Genomic DNA, 14,519 nt, shown 5'->3' with positions numbered 1-14,519 from the left:
TCAACTCGTCAGGTGTCGGCGCGCGCGGCCCGCCTGGCACGGCTCGCTGGCGGATTGCGCTTGCCGCGCTGGAGCCGCGCCCCCTCTCCCGGGGGAAGGCCCAGCGCCAGGATTCCCGAGGCCTCGCTCGCCGCAGCTCGGGCCTCTCACCGGCGCGAAGGCGGGGCCAGAGGCGGGGCCGGCGCGGCGGGGCGGGGCTCGCATCAGTGCCCCGGGCTCCGCCGCAGCTTCGCCCGCAGGTCTCGCGGCAGACGCGTGGCTCGGTCGCCAGCTCCGGCCCCATGGCAGCTCCAGGCTCCTCGGCTGAGTGCGGCTACATCCGTACGGTCCTGGGCCAGCAGATCCTGGGGCAGCTGGACAGCTCCAGCCTGGCCTTGCCCTCCGAGGCCAAGCTGAAGCTGGTGGGGAGCAGCGGCCAGGCGGTCAAGAGCCTGCGGATCCAGGAGCAGGTGCAGCAGACCCTGGCCCGGAAGGGCCGCAGTTTCGTGGGCAACGGTGAGTGGAGCCCCGCTGTGCCCTGCACCGCCCCCACCCTGCCCCTTATCCCTTCCCTCCCCTTCCCTCACCCTCAGCGCCCAGTTGCTTCGACTCGCTTCTTCCTGAGGGTGCGGAACCTGGTGTTCTGCCCACCTGTGGGTCGCCGGCCCTTTGTACGATCTGTCGCGCCTCCAGACTCAGACCAGCTTACTTTGGGAAAGCACTGTTTTTAAAAACAAACTCTTACTCAGATGTGTCGTATATGTATCTACGTATATTAAGTGCATATACATATATATATATATATATACATATATATATGAAAGAATTCAGCCCAAGATTCCCTTCCTTAACCTGTTCCCCTAGGCCCCCCGCCCCCACCCCCACCCCAGGGGACTTCATCTGGAGGCTCCGGCAGTCTGTAAATACTTTGAAATTCTCTGCAGAAATTTGGTATGATCATTTTTCTGGGAGAAAGCGCCCCTAGCTTCTACTAAAGATTTTAAAGGATCTATGACCTCCATAAATATTTAAAAAAAGAAAACCTGAAAACACTGGCGCTCCTACAACCTGTAAATTGCGATTGTGGTGCCTCGCCCAGGTACTTCGGGGCACTCCACCCCGTGTACTGAGCGAGTGGTTGATCTGGGAAGTGAAAAGATTGGGTGGGAGGGTTTGGGCTGGAGAACAATCACCCCACCCCGCGGGTGACGAGGAGGAGGAGAAAGAAGGGGACTTTGCCCCGCCGGCAGCAGCCCCGCCCGCCTTGCTGCGCCCCGCCAACGCACTCGTGAGCACAGCGCTGGTATCTACGAAAAATTAAACTTGGAGGTGAACAGAGTTAAAACAACACACACACACACAAAGAACACTATATTAGTAACTGATAGTCAAAGGAGGTGGAAGGGGAAGAAGGTGGCAAACAAGTTGTGAAAATTAGAGAACGTGAAATATCATTTCTCTCCTGTAAAAGTCAGATGATCAGAGCCACTCAGTAATTCTTTTACTAGTTGTTTAATTGATTTTTTCATTATAAAAGTATTCTAGGCTTATTATGGAAACGAGAGGAAAGAAATTAAACGGTTAAGTTGGGTTATCAGTTGTTTCCTGCAATGTTGAACTGTTTCTCTAGGAAGTTAACTCGAGAAATGACAAATGTAGAACCCATTAGGAAAAAGAAAAATGCTTGCAGACCAGCTCAGAGATTTAAAACAGCAGACCCTGCGAAGCTGTATTGTTTTACATTTATGTAAAAGAATTTTAAAGGATCAGGCAATCAATATTTACATACTTGAAAGGTAAAGAGATGTTTAATAATTACAGTTGATGTAATTGTGTACCTACTATGTGCCAAGAATTGAACTCTGTGGTTTGCATTCATTATGTTACTTATGTTTCCAGAAAGAAAAAAAAAAAGCTTGTGAGGTAGGGTTCTTTAATCCCCATTTTACAGATGAGGAAACTAAGCAGTTAAGTAACACTCAATTTCCCACAGGTAGTAAGTAGCAAAACTGGTAGTACTTAAACTCCCAAACCTGAATTTTTAAACCACTCATCAGTTATATTGTTAAGCTTTTTGGTAATTAATATAAAGTGGAATTTTAATTAAACCTTAAGCCTCTCTAAGCCCCCATCCCATTTTCCTTTAAAACTGAGATAGTTCTGAGAAAGTGGGGAGGTCTCAGTGACACAGAACTCCCACAGCACATGGAAAAAAAGAACATATATTTACATTTAGGAGTCTGACTAAAGACCCTAGGACAACTGAGGCCAATTTTTGACCAGTGGGGTCATTGTACCCCCTTTAGTCTGTGCAGGTCCAGTGCCAAACTGGAACCAAACTAGCTGCTTCTGCATAGGGGAACACAAGGGATGCACCTGAAATATCCTTTCTTACCCTCTGAGAATGGCTGGCTAGGAAGAGCAACCAGACATCAACTATTCAGTAAATGCAGGGAGTGAACAGCATCTGCTATGTGCCTAACCCTGTTCTAGAATATGTTTGCATTTTATTATATCCTTAAAACAATTGTACGAGATAGATATGCAGATCCATTTCACATATGAAGAATGTGTCAGTCTCTCAATATTTATTGGATGCTAGTCCCAAACCCACACATGATTTGTTCTCTTGACAGTGGCACATTCATGTTGTTTGGTGAATTCAAGAACTATCAGGTGAGTCTGTTCTTCATGCAGGGCACTATGCAGGCGCTGAATTAAACATACACTCTCCTTGCTTTAAAGCAAGGAGTTCAAAGTCTGTAGAAGGAAAATGCGCTCTCTAAAAAAATGCGTTATCAAATAAAAAATGGTAAGCTACCCAAAGGAAGAACAGCCAATGAATTATGGAGTTTAGAAGAATGAGTTAGACTACTAGCTGAAGGGAATTTTGAAAAACTTCTTGGAGCAATTGGGATTTTAGGTCTCAAAAATTCAGTAGGATTGGACAGAGGGAAGGGTTTGGAGGAAGAGCATTCTAGGAGGGAACAGCAGGAATATTACACAGTTCACAGAATTGATATGGTAGATAGAACAAAGGGCACTGTCATGATGCTTCTCCAATGCTTAGGGCAACTGCTTGAGTCCAACTAAGGAACAAAGTGTTTGAAATATTTTTGTTGCAACAGGAGCTTCCCAACAAGCTGAAAATACACTCAGCCTACACAGAAGGGCAAGTCAGGCAGAGAGATAAGGCAACAAACAACACCTACTTACTCTAAACCTCAGCTTTCTGAGACTCAAAGGAGAAATCAGCTTCAAAGGAATTTAGCGTTAACACACCATGGAACAATTACCAGGGGTGGTTTGTGTATGTTGTTTAATTAAAGTTCTTTGAAAAGGTTTGGGGGCTCCTTATGGTTGTGAGTATTGTTTTTATTATTTCCGTATTACTATCCTGTCTCTAAAGTTGAAACAGACAGGCTGTTGTTGAAACGGTGCTGGTCTGGAAAGAGTCCTGTATCAACATAAATTCCGGGAAGAAATGACCCTGGTGTTAACTGCTGTTAGCTCCAGGGACCTGGAGAATGCTGAATTGTTGACATACCTGTAAGATGGAAGCAGCAGATAATCTGCTGAAAACAGAGATGAGATAAATGTGACTGATTTGTTGATAAATACCCTGCAAGGGTCTTTAAGCTGTCAACTTCTCTCTAATGCCTTTATATAAGTGAGTGGTTTTCATTGTAAATTACTCTAACTTTTGTTATTTTAAATTGTGTTGAACATTTTAAAATTGGCCGTAACTCTTGGGGGTGGGGGTGGGGTGGGGTGGGGTGTGGAACAGAGGTGTATAGCAGCACTGTGAGATGAGTCTGTATTGTAGGAAATTTTAAAAATTCTTTTATAAAAGTCACATAGAAGACATTTAAGAATTGCAAGTACAGTATTAGCAAAGGGAAGAATTTTAAGTGTCCATATCCTATTTATTACATTTACTTTGAAAGTACTACTACTTTACTTATTACAACAGTTCCCCCTTGGGTGCCTGGGTAAGGAAGAAAGTCATGCTTTAAATTGTTGTATGTATACAATACTTATAAAACACAATGAACAATATCCTAATAAAATTTTCAGCTTCTTTGGAAATCAGCCAAAGGCATGCTGTTTACTTAAATGGTTTTCCTGGCCAAGATGTTTTAAATATCTGTAATCAGAAGGAATTTTGGAGAAAAGACTGAAAATTGGCTAAGGTAGCAAAAGAGGCAATTAATAGGTATTATTTGTGGGACAGAGGCCCGGGGTGGGGTGGGGGGGAATTAGACATTGTTTAAATCCTGTGTGAATTATTTGTTGCCAAAAAAAGGAATGCCAGGAATGAAGCAATCCTGGAAGCGAGGCGACTAGTCATTTAGAAAGCAGGAGAAGTCAAGAGAGAAGGAAAAAAAGTTCGATGGGGGCCTCCCTGGTGGCGCAGTGGTTGAGAGTCCGCCTGCCGATGCAGGGGATACGGGTTCGTGCCCCGGTCTGGGAGGATCCCATATGCCACGGAGCGGCTGGGCCCGTGAGCCATGGCCGCTGGGCCTGCGCATCCGGAGCCTGTGCTCCGCAACGGGAGGGGCCACAACAGTGAGAGGCCCGCATACCGCAAAAAGAAGAAAAAAAAAAAAAAAAAAAAAAGTTCGATGGCGGGGTGGCAGGGACATGGCCACGCTGCTGTGATTGTAAGATGTCAGTAGTACCACATGATTTAATGTACTTCCTTGTCTGCCAGTGTCTAGCAGATCAATTGCAATGACTTTTTTAAAAAGTGCATTTTTTTTTTAGAAATTCTTCTGATTATAATAAGTCAAAGGAAATAGAATGTTAACAACATGGTGATTCCAAAAAAATTAACTCCCCTCCCCTAGAAATGGTGAAAGCACATCTTTTATGGATAAGGTCTTGAGTGAAGGCATAAGTAGGGGTGCTTCAGAATCAGTGGAAGTATTAACAGTGTTTGATTATAAAAGTACATTGCTCTATGTGTCCCAGATAAGGTGCAAGAAATTTCCTTAAGAGAAAACAACTGTTCACTTAGGCTTTTTAAAAGACTGCATTAATGTTATTTATGCCCTGTGTTAGTAAGTTCCAATCATGGGAACAGCTCACTTGAATTAGATATTCTAGGTATTTGTTGTTCACATTGGCTTATTCTCCTAATTGTTTTGGATATCAGCTTTAAATTTGTTTCCTATGTGTTAAAATAAGGTCATACATTTACTTTATTTTATCTTCAAATAGTTAACATTAATTTTACACTCATTGAATTTCTGGTCTGATCAATAGAAATTATTAAAAGCTTTATTTTTTTCTTTTCTGAGAGCAAGCATATTATTGGCAACCTATCTATGATAATAATGTATAACAAATATGTTGCTAAAACCTCTGGAATTTATATATCAGACTTGATTAATATTGTCTGTAATAAGATCATTTGATACTATCTCAGATGACATTCAAGAATTTTAAGTTATACAATTCTGAGGTAAATGTTGGACTCCAACTATTTTGTGCCAGTACACAAATGTATGAAGACATAAATACCATACTCCTTCTAGGGAAGTAAACAGTAAAAGGAGTGTTGCAAGTGGGAATAGACACAATTAGTAGAAAACTTAATCTTTGTGCTAGAGTGAGCCATCTCACTCCCCTGACTTATTAAGGTAAGAACAATAAGCAGAATTTCAGGTCCTCTTATAATAGAATGATTGAAAAATCTATTGTGTATATTTTATGTTATGCTATTAATGGTGATTGGATATAGGACATAAAAACAGTTGCTCTATTCTTAAGTAAAGTGCTTAAAGATGAGCTGGGGAGCCCAATCAATATGTAGACTTAAATGAAAAGGCATATTTAGAAAAAAGAATCTTGAGCATTTGAAAACACAGCTCACCATTACCATTAAAAGAATTCACATATTTGTTTTCTTGGAGCAATCAGCTTTAGGCTTAACAATATTAATTGGCCAAAGCATCATAATCAAAGTTCCTCAATTCCTTGATATCCAGAAGAAAATACTGCTCATTAGAAGCTTAATAAATTGTTCCCACTTTATCTTAAATCTCACTAATATGTTCACAGGATACGGGTGAGGAGAATCACATCTGAATTATTGTATCTTGATTACCTTTTTCTTTGAAGGAGGAAAATAAATGGAAACTTTTCTTGACAGATCATAGGAACTTATTATAGAATACCAAAATATTGCAGATAAAACGCAAGCCATACAGATAAGAGAATGACAGTAAATATATATTATGCAGATGTAGAATCAACCTTGCCACAACAAAAAAAAAGTCATCTTTTCTAATCACTTAGAGTCTGCCTGCATGTGGGGGAAAATTTTTTTTCTTTCTCTCTATATTCCCAGAATGACAGAGAAACAGTAGGAAATATTTGAGCACCTTCCATCCACTCCAAGACAAAAGCATACATGCAACTATCATCTTCACATTTTGGCTCCACTGTGGTAATCCACAGGATAGATGTAGGCCTGAAGGATTAAGTGCAAACTGAATGTGTATAACTAGGATATTTTTAATGTACAAGGAAATATTGACTAATCAACCATTAACCTGTCACGTGCTGATGAAGGACTGTGCCAGAAATGGTAGTAAAAGATGTGATTCTTTATATCAAGAACGTAAATCTGGCCTCACTCCAATTCATTCTTCACCTAGGTAGTAAACTTTCTAAAATCTCAGCACATCATTTCCTGATTTAAATTACTTTGGTTCCTTGCTGTTCTCTACAGGAGTGAAATCCTTATTCAGCATGGCATTCCAAGTTCTCCATGCCTGCATCTTCTCAAACTTGGTCCTATCACCACTACTCCCACACCCAACCAAACACCAGCGATTTATCTTGCTCGATTCCTATCCCTACCCCCTACTGCCCTCACTCCTCTCTCCCTTCTTTTGGCTGGGTTAACTCTTACAAGCCCCTCAAACTCAGTTCAGTTGTGCCCCTGTATAGGCAGCCGTCCCTCATCCATCCTGATCCAAGTTAAAGATTTGATCACTGTGATGCACGCAAGATGTTTCAGTAGGGGAAAAACATGAAAAAATGCAGGGGATTTCTGAAAATACATTTGGCAGATTTGGTGGATTTAAAGAAGGGACAGCAGTTATGAATCAGTTGGGAGAGGAGAGGTTAGTACTGGCAAGTGAGGGGCAGTGGAAATATCATGTCTTGAGTCATTACAAAAACCTATAGCAAGTTTTTTAAAGGAAAAAGTTCTTTAAATTCATCTTTTTTGACTATTTGTTGTATCATTGTGAGTATAATGTGCTATTTGTCATTGTGGTTCTAAAGTTTTACAAGTGATCATTATGAGGTATCTCAGCAAATGAATTGGCAAGAATGCCAAAGTAAGGTGATAAATTATAGGAATTCATATAGATTTAGAAACCTCCAGGGTGTACCAACTTAGTGCTTTACTAGTGTGCTAAGTTACCAGTTTATAATCACAAATTTTATAATCACATATTCTGGCTACTCAAACAAAATACATGATGTAGACACCTGCAGTATAAAAGGGCCTTTTTTTTTTTTAAAGGGCCTTTTAAATATGTGTTTTGTGGTTATCTAGAGCAGTAATTTGAGGATTACCCCAGAAATGTTATAAACCGATGTCATAAACTGAATAAGAGGCTCCTGAAAAATAAGGACTTCTGGTGGCTAGTTAGTATATTATTAGTGGGTGATAGCCATTGACTTAGTGACACAATGGCACATGGAGTGTGTGGCCCTTTTGCTAGGATTGCTGGTCTGTCCCTGGCATATTCAACTTTGTTTGAAGCCAGCTCTACTCACCACTGTACTACCAACACTGACTCCTGGCATATTCCACTTTGTAAGAACTCATAGCCAGTACTTTCCAACTGTACACTCAATACACTGAGTTGTTCCTCATGGTTGATTATGTGAGCTTTCTTAACTGGTAAGTTACACCACTGCACACTTTTTGTTAATTTTTCAATAATGCAAACATTATTAGGCTTTGGTTTGCTTTAAAACAATTTTTCACCATAGTTTTTAAACCAACAAATTCCACTCCTCTTCCAGCCTGAGCAAGTGCTTACCTGAGTTGCACATAAGGTTGTAGAATTGCGGTTTGCGTGAATATCTGATCATTTTTCTTAGTAAAAACAGAAGATGATAAAAGAAATAATTTTTTTTAATGTTAAGTCCAGGAAAATGAATTCTATGTTATATGCCCACACAGGCAAAGGAAAATCCTTCACCAACTCAGGAGTCCTGTTGTATGGTTCTTGATGGGTCCTTACATATTTTGTGTTTTCTTTTAAGTACCTACTTTTGTTAGTAAATTATTTTAAGGGCGCATTTAAATATGAATTGCTATACAAATTCCTTCTGATAAGTTTCAAGAGGTCATGTAGTTAAATCTTTTTAAGGTATATGGAGAAAGAGAGCTGTTGCTACCCAGAGGTTGCTGTGAAAAGACCAAATACAAGAAAGTGATAGCTTTTAGAGCTTTCAGACTTCCAGAATCTAATCTCTTTCCATCAAAAAGACCATTGTGAATCCACACAGTGAAGGCAACTGCTTGTGATTGTGAGCACAATAAATTGTAGCATTTAAATCAGTACTGGTAGTGAACACATACTGATTTCTATGCATACCTGTTTTCACGGGAATTTCTTATACCTCCATCTCTACACATTCTCCTTTTAAAGCTCAGTGTGAACCAAATCAGTTTTTCACCTATGCTCAGAGAGTGCTAGATGCTTGAAAGAAAAGATGCTTCTCTGAATGTGAATGCTACTCACTTCTCTCTAATATAAGCAGGTTATTTAAAGGTCTTGTTTGTTTGTTTAGCAACTCTCTATCATCTACTCACCATAAGGGAAGCTGTATTTTTAAACGTGCCCAGATACCGGTAATGGAGTCACAACAGAGGCTTGTCAATTTGATTTCATAACTATATTAAATTTAACCAATTGGGTAATAAAGCTGGTCACAAAAGCTACAAAGAACTGATTATGGAAATTAATTTTCTATTTTCGACCCTAACAATATTTCATTATTTTGGACAACACTTGCATAGACGACCAGAAGTCAAGATATTTTCCCACGAACAGCTGCTTAGAGAAAATTACATTTCCTGTGAGGTCTGCACCGCTGCAGTCTTCTGAGCAATTTGGAATCCTTCCATCGAAACCAACCCCCCTCGTTCTCACCCTCCCACCCTGCCCCCACAATTGCTTTGACCTGAATTGCTTGTTATTTGAGGAGGATGGAGTTCTGTAACTGTGTCCTTCATTTCCCTTAAAGTGGGCTCCATAGATGTCCACAGTGTTCTTAGAAGAAAAGGTTTGGATAATGTTGCCTGAGTCAGTATGATTAATAATTTGAAATAGTCCCTAAAAATCATTGCCTTCTTTAGGAGACAGCAAAAGCACATTATGCAGTGTGTAAGTGAAATGAATGACCAGCTAAAACCACAAAATGATCATTCTCAGTGGCTGGGTCAATCAAAAATAACCAGAAAAAGCTAAATTCAGTACCCGAATAAAAACTCTTAGGTACAACACAGTGTAAATTAAAGCACGCAAAAAGTTTATCCCTCTTTCTACAACAGATTAATTCATGAAAATGTGTGAAAAACAGATTTTGTGACCCAAATTCTATTTTTAAAACCGTATCTAGGGGCTTCCCTGGTGGCGCAGTGGTTGAGAGTCCGCCTGCCGGTGCAGGGGACACGGGCTCGTGCCTCGGTCTGGGAAGATCCCACATGCCACGGAGCGGCTGGGCCCGTGCACGCCCGGAGCCTGTGCTCGTCAACGGGAGAGGCCACAACAGTGAGAGGCCCGCGTACCGCAAAAACAAAACAAAACAAAACAAACCGTATCTCATTTTTGCATGTTGCTTTATAATTTTAAAAGTATTTGAATGTATGCTTTCTCAGGTAAACCTCTTTCTCAGCAACTCTGTTAGTAGGTGGAATTATGGGAAATAAATCTAGGTGATGTGTCCAGACACACGGAAAGGAGTAGAGTTGGAGGCTCCAGACCAAGTCCACAGATTTCTACAGCTTAGGGAGGATACCTACATACTTCTGTGATGTAAGCAAGCCCTTTGAAATATAGTCATGCTCTAATTTTCCATGTTAGAAAATATGGATTTTTATGTTGGATTTATTTAAAGCAGTACGTGCCTGTATGTATAATATGTTTTTGTTGCTTTCTTATTTCTGTTTTTGGAGAAGGGCATGGCTGAGTTATTTTATATTTAAATGTTTAACTGTCATATTATTATGTGTTTTATTCTCCGATTGAACAGAAAATAATGACTTGCCTTAAAGAGATTAGTTTCCATTCTGATTAATATTTATTTTTTAATTCTACCCAGTTCAAAATTTCTTTAAAATCTTAGAACACAGCTGCTAATTCATTAATCCACTATACTGATCTCAAACTCAACAACTGCCTAGGCAAATTAACCTGCATTATTTGTTGTTTAAGATTGGCATTTTAACCAGAGAAACCATCTATTGAGCCATCCTGCAGGTTGACTATCAGGAGTCACAACTTTCCTTGAACAGGAAGAGAGTCTGTGGTTTAAAGATCTAATCTGATTTTATTCCCTGTTACCAATTACCTTGTAGTTATTTTGGGAACCAGTAAATCGGTCTCAATTCTTTCATCTGAAAACTGAAGGAGAAGCTTCCTTATAAGGATTTATGTCAGCAAATAAAGAACTTTTACAGAGTATTTGGAGTTGCCCAGGTAAAGGTTCTAGAGGAAAGAGAATGACTATTTTTGGTTCTCACTAAAGAAAAACTATGATAATAATAATCTCTCCAGGGTTTTGATAAATGGCAGTTTCAGAAGAGCCACAGTGCAGTCAAATAGTAGAGATCAGTGGAAAGGATGAGCCCAGAGTTCAAACCTGATATTAAATCTCTTCACAATTTGAAGCAAGTAATTTGTTTCCCTCTTTTTTAAGGGACATGCCAATAGCTAACTCTGCATCACAAAGTATTGAAAAATAAAATAATTTGAGCTCCTTAAAGAAAAGTAGTATTGAAATGTAAGGAGTTGCTTTAAAAAGCCTTACCAGCCCCAGCAACAACGTGAGTTAAACTAAACATTTAGCCTCCCTTCCCACACCAGCAGGACCCTTGCAGCCCTGCCTCCCTGATAGCCTGGGGTGGGGGTGGGGGTGGGGGTGAGAGAAGGAACAGTGGGGCCCGAGTTGGGGACTACCGACTGCCTGGGCAGCCTCAGCAGGAGCCTCAGGCAGGCATTGAGAGCTAGTACTTAAGCCTCTCACAGCTTTTGCTCTGGGGTCGGACGGAAGATTCCTTTCCCTTATTCAATGTCCAGGTTCCAGGCATCCTCTGTCATTGAAGTTAAAAATTAAGGGGCTGCCTGACCTTTTGCTAACCCTTGAGAAGAAATCAGGCCCCTGGAAACGGGAGAAGACTGGCTTAGCTCAACTCTTGTGGTCTTTAGGGTGACAGTTACAAGCCTGCAGCTGCCTCCCCCAGGACCTCTTGAGGCCTGAAACTTGTTTACCAGCCAGATTATTTGGCTCCAGGAAGTAAGACACATATACAAACATAATTTGGGATGGATTCATACTTTTTAGCTCTCTGGCAACAACACTCTCCATTCCCCCTCTACCTCAAAATAACTTGTGAAAGTATTGTCAGTTAGACTCTATAACAATTTATTGGAAAATATGTTGCTATGTTCCAATTGTACTGGAAAGGGTCTACCTTTGTTGTTTTATTCCCAACATCTTTCACAAGTCTCTCAATCCTGCAAGAGTCAATTGAGTATTTTATTTTTTCCTCTGATTTCTAAAAGAATGCTACATGACAGAGTAATTTTGGTTAAAGTTAGGGAACTAGAAATTACCTAGGTTTTAGAGATCTTTTATTATTTTGATTAGGCTTTTTTTTTTTTTTTGGTAGGGCAGTGGGAGATCGCAAAAGAACAAACAAAAAGCTGGGAGCTTTTTAAGCTCAAAGAGGAGTGTTTTAAGACTTGCTTCAGTTGAGAGTCCCTGCAGGCCCCACAGAGCTGAGCAGGAAGGGCTGCCTCCTATGCAGTGTCTGCAGGAAAGGGCTGACTTGTTATACCCCAAACTAAGAACTAGCCCGCAATTCGTTTGTAGTGTACAAGTTGATTCTCTCTCCTGCCTAACTCTCATGTTGCCAAATGCCTCAGGCCCAGGGTTGGCATTTTTCAAGCTGATCCATGTTTTCTTTGACCACACCACCCATTGTATTTATTGCCTTCACCTACATCCTCTCAGGAAGCTTCAGAGTTTCTGCCTTGGATATTCCTCTGACTTACCGGACTGTTAACTGTAGTTAATAACATTTTTAGATTTTTGTGAAAATCTCCTCTCTCCTTTCTTCCCTTTTCTCAAAAAAATTTTTTTAAATAAATATTTTTAATTTTAATTCAACTTTTAGTTTGAAAAGCTTGTGGAGAATGTTGTCATAACCTGCAATCATTTGCCATATCCAAGGGTCCTGTTAACCTAGCACTTAAAAAACACTAATGTAATAAATAAATAAATAAATAAATAAACACTAATGTAAATCTAGTACTTGTCATTGACCTTAATTTTTTTTAAATAAATTTATTTATTTATTTTTGGCTGCATTGGTTTTTCGTTGCTGCGCATGGGCTTTCTTTAGTTGCAGCAAGTGGGGTCTACTCTTCATTGCGGTGCGTGGGCTTCTCATTGCAGTGGCTTCTTTTGTTGCAGAGCATGGGCTCTAGGAGCAAGGGCTTCAGTAGTTGTGGCACGTGGACTCAGTAGTTGTGGCTCGCAGGCTCTAGAGCACAGGCTCAGTAGTTGTGGCACACAGGCTTAGTTGCTCCGTGGCATGTGGGATCTTCCCGAACCAGGGCTCGAACCCGTGTCCCCTGCATTGGCAGGTGGATTCTTAACCACTGTACCACCAGGGAAGTCCCGACCTTAACTACTTAAATTTAAAATATATTGTTGTTATATAATCTTTACTGATTGGCCCACTTATATTATTTTAATATATGCTTGATTACAGGAAATCTTCACCGAACTAGCAGTGTTCCTGAATATGTCTACAATCTATACTTGGTTGAAAATGATTTTGCTGGGGGGCGTTCCCCTGTTTCTAAAACCTATGACATGCTAAAGGTAGGATACCAAAGAATATAACCCTAGTTACCAGGTTACCAAGAAAACATTTTTAAACTTCTGTAGGTTATTTTTTAATGTTTACCGTTCTCAAGTATTACCATTTCCTAAATGAATTATGAGAAGTGGACGCCATGGAAAACTGGAAACTTTAAACTATTAAATCCTGGTGCAAATAACTAGACAACCAAGTCTTGTTTAAAAACAGATTTTACCCAGAAAGGAGCTGACTTCTCCGTGTGATTCAGAGAAACCAACACCTTGTGTAATAGTCCTAGAATAGTTAATCTTCAACAAAGATGAAAACTGATTCATGCCTCATTTAAACTTTATTTCTCTCTTGTGCAGACAGGCACAGCTACCACTTATGAAGGTCGCTGGGGGAGAGGAACTTCGCAGTACAGCTCTCAGAAGTCAGTGGAAGAAAGGCACTTGAGGCAGCCTCTGAGGAGACTTGAGATTTCCCCGGACAGCAGCCCTGAGCGGGCTCAGTACGCACACAGCGAGCACCAGTATAGCCAGAGAAGCCAGGCCGGGCACACCTCGCGGCAGCAAGAGAGCAGGAGGTCCACGCTTCTCGTGCCGCCTCGCTACGCCCGCTCAGAAATTGTGGGTTTCAGCCACTCCGGGGCGGTGGGCAGACAGCGCCACTACGACACGTACAGGCGCTACCAGTACCGGTCTGTGAACGACGCTGTCTTTGACGGCGCCCAGGTCCACCCGGTGGTGCTCACGTACCCCAGGCCTGGGACCAGCCACAGCCTGGGCAACCTCCTGGAGAAGGAGAACTACGTGACTGCGGGGCCCGCCGCGGGGCAGGCCAGGCCGGCGTCCGTGCAGCCGGGCACACAGGGCCGGGCGGCGCGGTCGTCCTGGCATCAGAGCTCCTTCCACAGCACCCGCACTACGAGGGAGGCCGAGTTCGGCGGGAGGAGGACCCACATGACCGTGGGCCAAGTGGCAGCAGGAGGAAGTGGGAACGTGCTCGCGGAGAGAAGCACTTTCACCGATGCGCAGGCTGGGTGAGTCCCCTTCTCAATATGCAGCAGGGTAGGTGCCAGCACATTCTGTTCCCACAGCTCTTACCCATGTGAGCTGGCGCTCCTGGGGCTACAGAGAAAGGCTTCCAGAGATAAGTGATTAAAACAATGACTTCTCAGGCAGCTGCCTAATTGACAGATTAGCCTGTTTGCCTCAGGGACAGGGGCCAAGCTACCTGCTTGTATGGCAGCTCTGCGGGGGAGATGTGACTTTTAATCCATCTGTTCCAAATTAGATGCTGGCTAAAGGGATGGCTGCCCCTTGGCTATATGAAAATCTGCTTTGAATGAGAGCTAACTCGAGAGTAGACCAAAAAATGGATAATTGCATGCATCAATTATTCTCAATCA

The 14,519-nt window shown here is 41.7% G+C and overlaps 1 protein-coding gene across 2 annotated transcripts in view; it reads left to right on the top strand.

Moving 5' to 3' along the window:
- The first annotated feature begins 281 nt into the window (after positions 1–281).
- The window catches only part of PKP2 (plakophilin 2), an 84,194-nt gene continuing 69,956 nt past the window's right edge, over positions 282–14,519 (top strand). For both annotated transcript variants that reach the window (XM_060112819.1, XM_060112818.1), the window contains exons 1-3: positions 282–495; positions 13,016–13,128; positions 13,477–14,150. In XM_060112819.1, the coding sequence (XP_059968802.1) occupies positions 282–495; positions 13,016–13,128; positions 13,477–14,150 (1,001 nt within the window). The remainder of the gene's footprint in view (positions 496–13,015; positions 13,129–13,476; positions 14,151–14,519) is intronic.

Source organism: Mesoplodon densirostris, chromosome 11 (assembly GCF_025265405.1).
Source record: "Mesoplodon densirostris isolate mMesDen1 chromosome 11, mMesDen1 primary haplotype, whole genome shotgun sequence".
In the NCBI taxonomy this organism is placed as follows: Eukaryota; Metazoa; Chordata; class Mammalia; order Artiodactyla; family Ziphiidae; genus Mesoplodon; species Mesoplodon densirostris.
The sequence above is the reverse complement of the archived record's forward strand: the minus strand, read 5'-3'. Positions and strand labels throughout refer to the sequence as shown.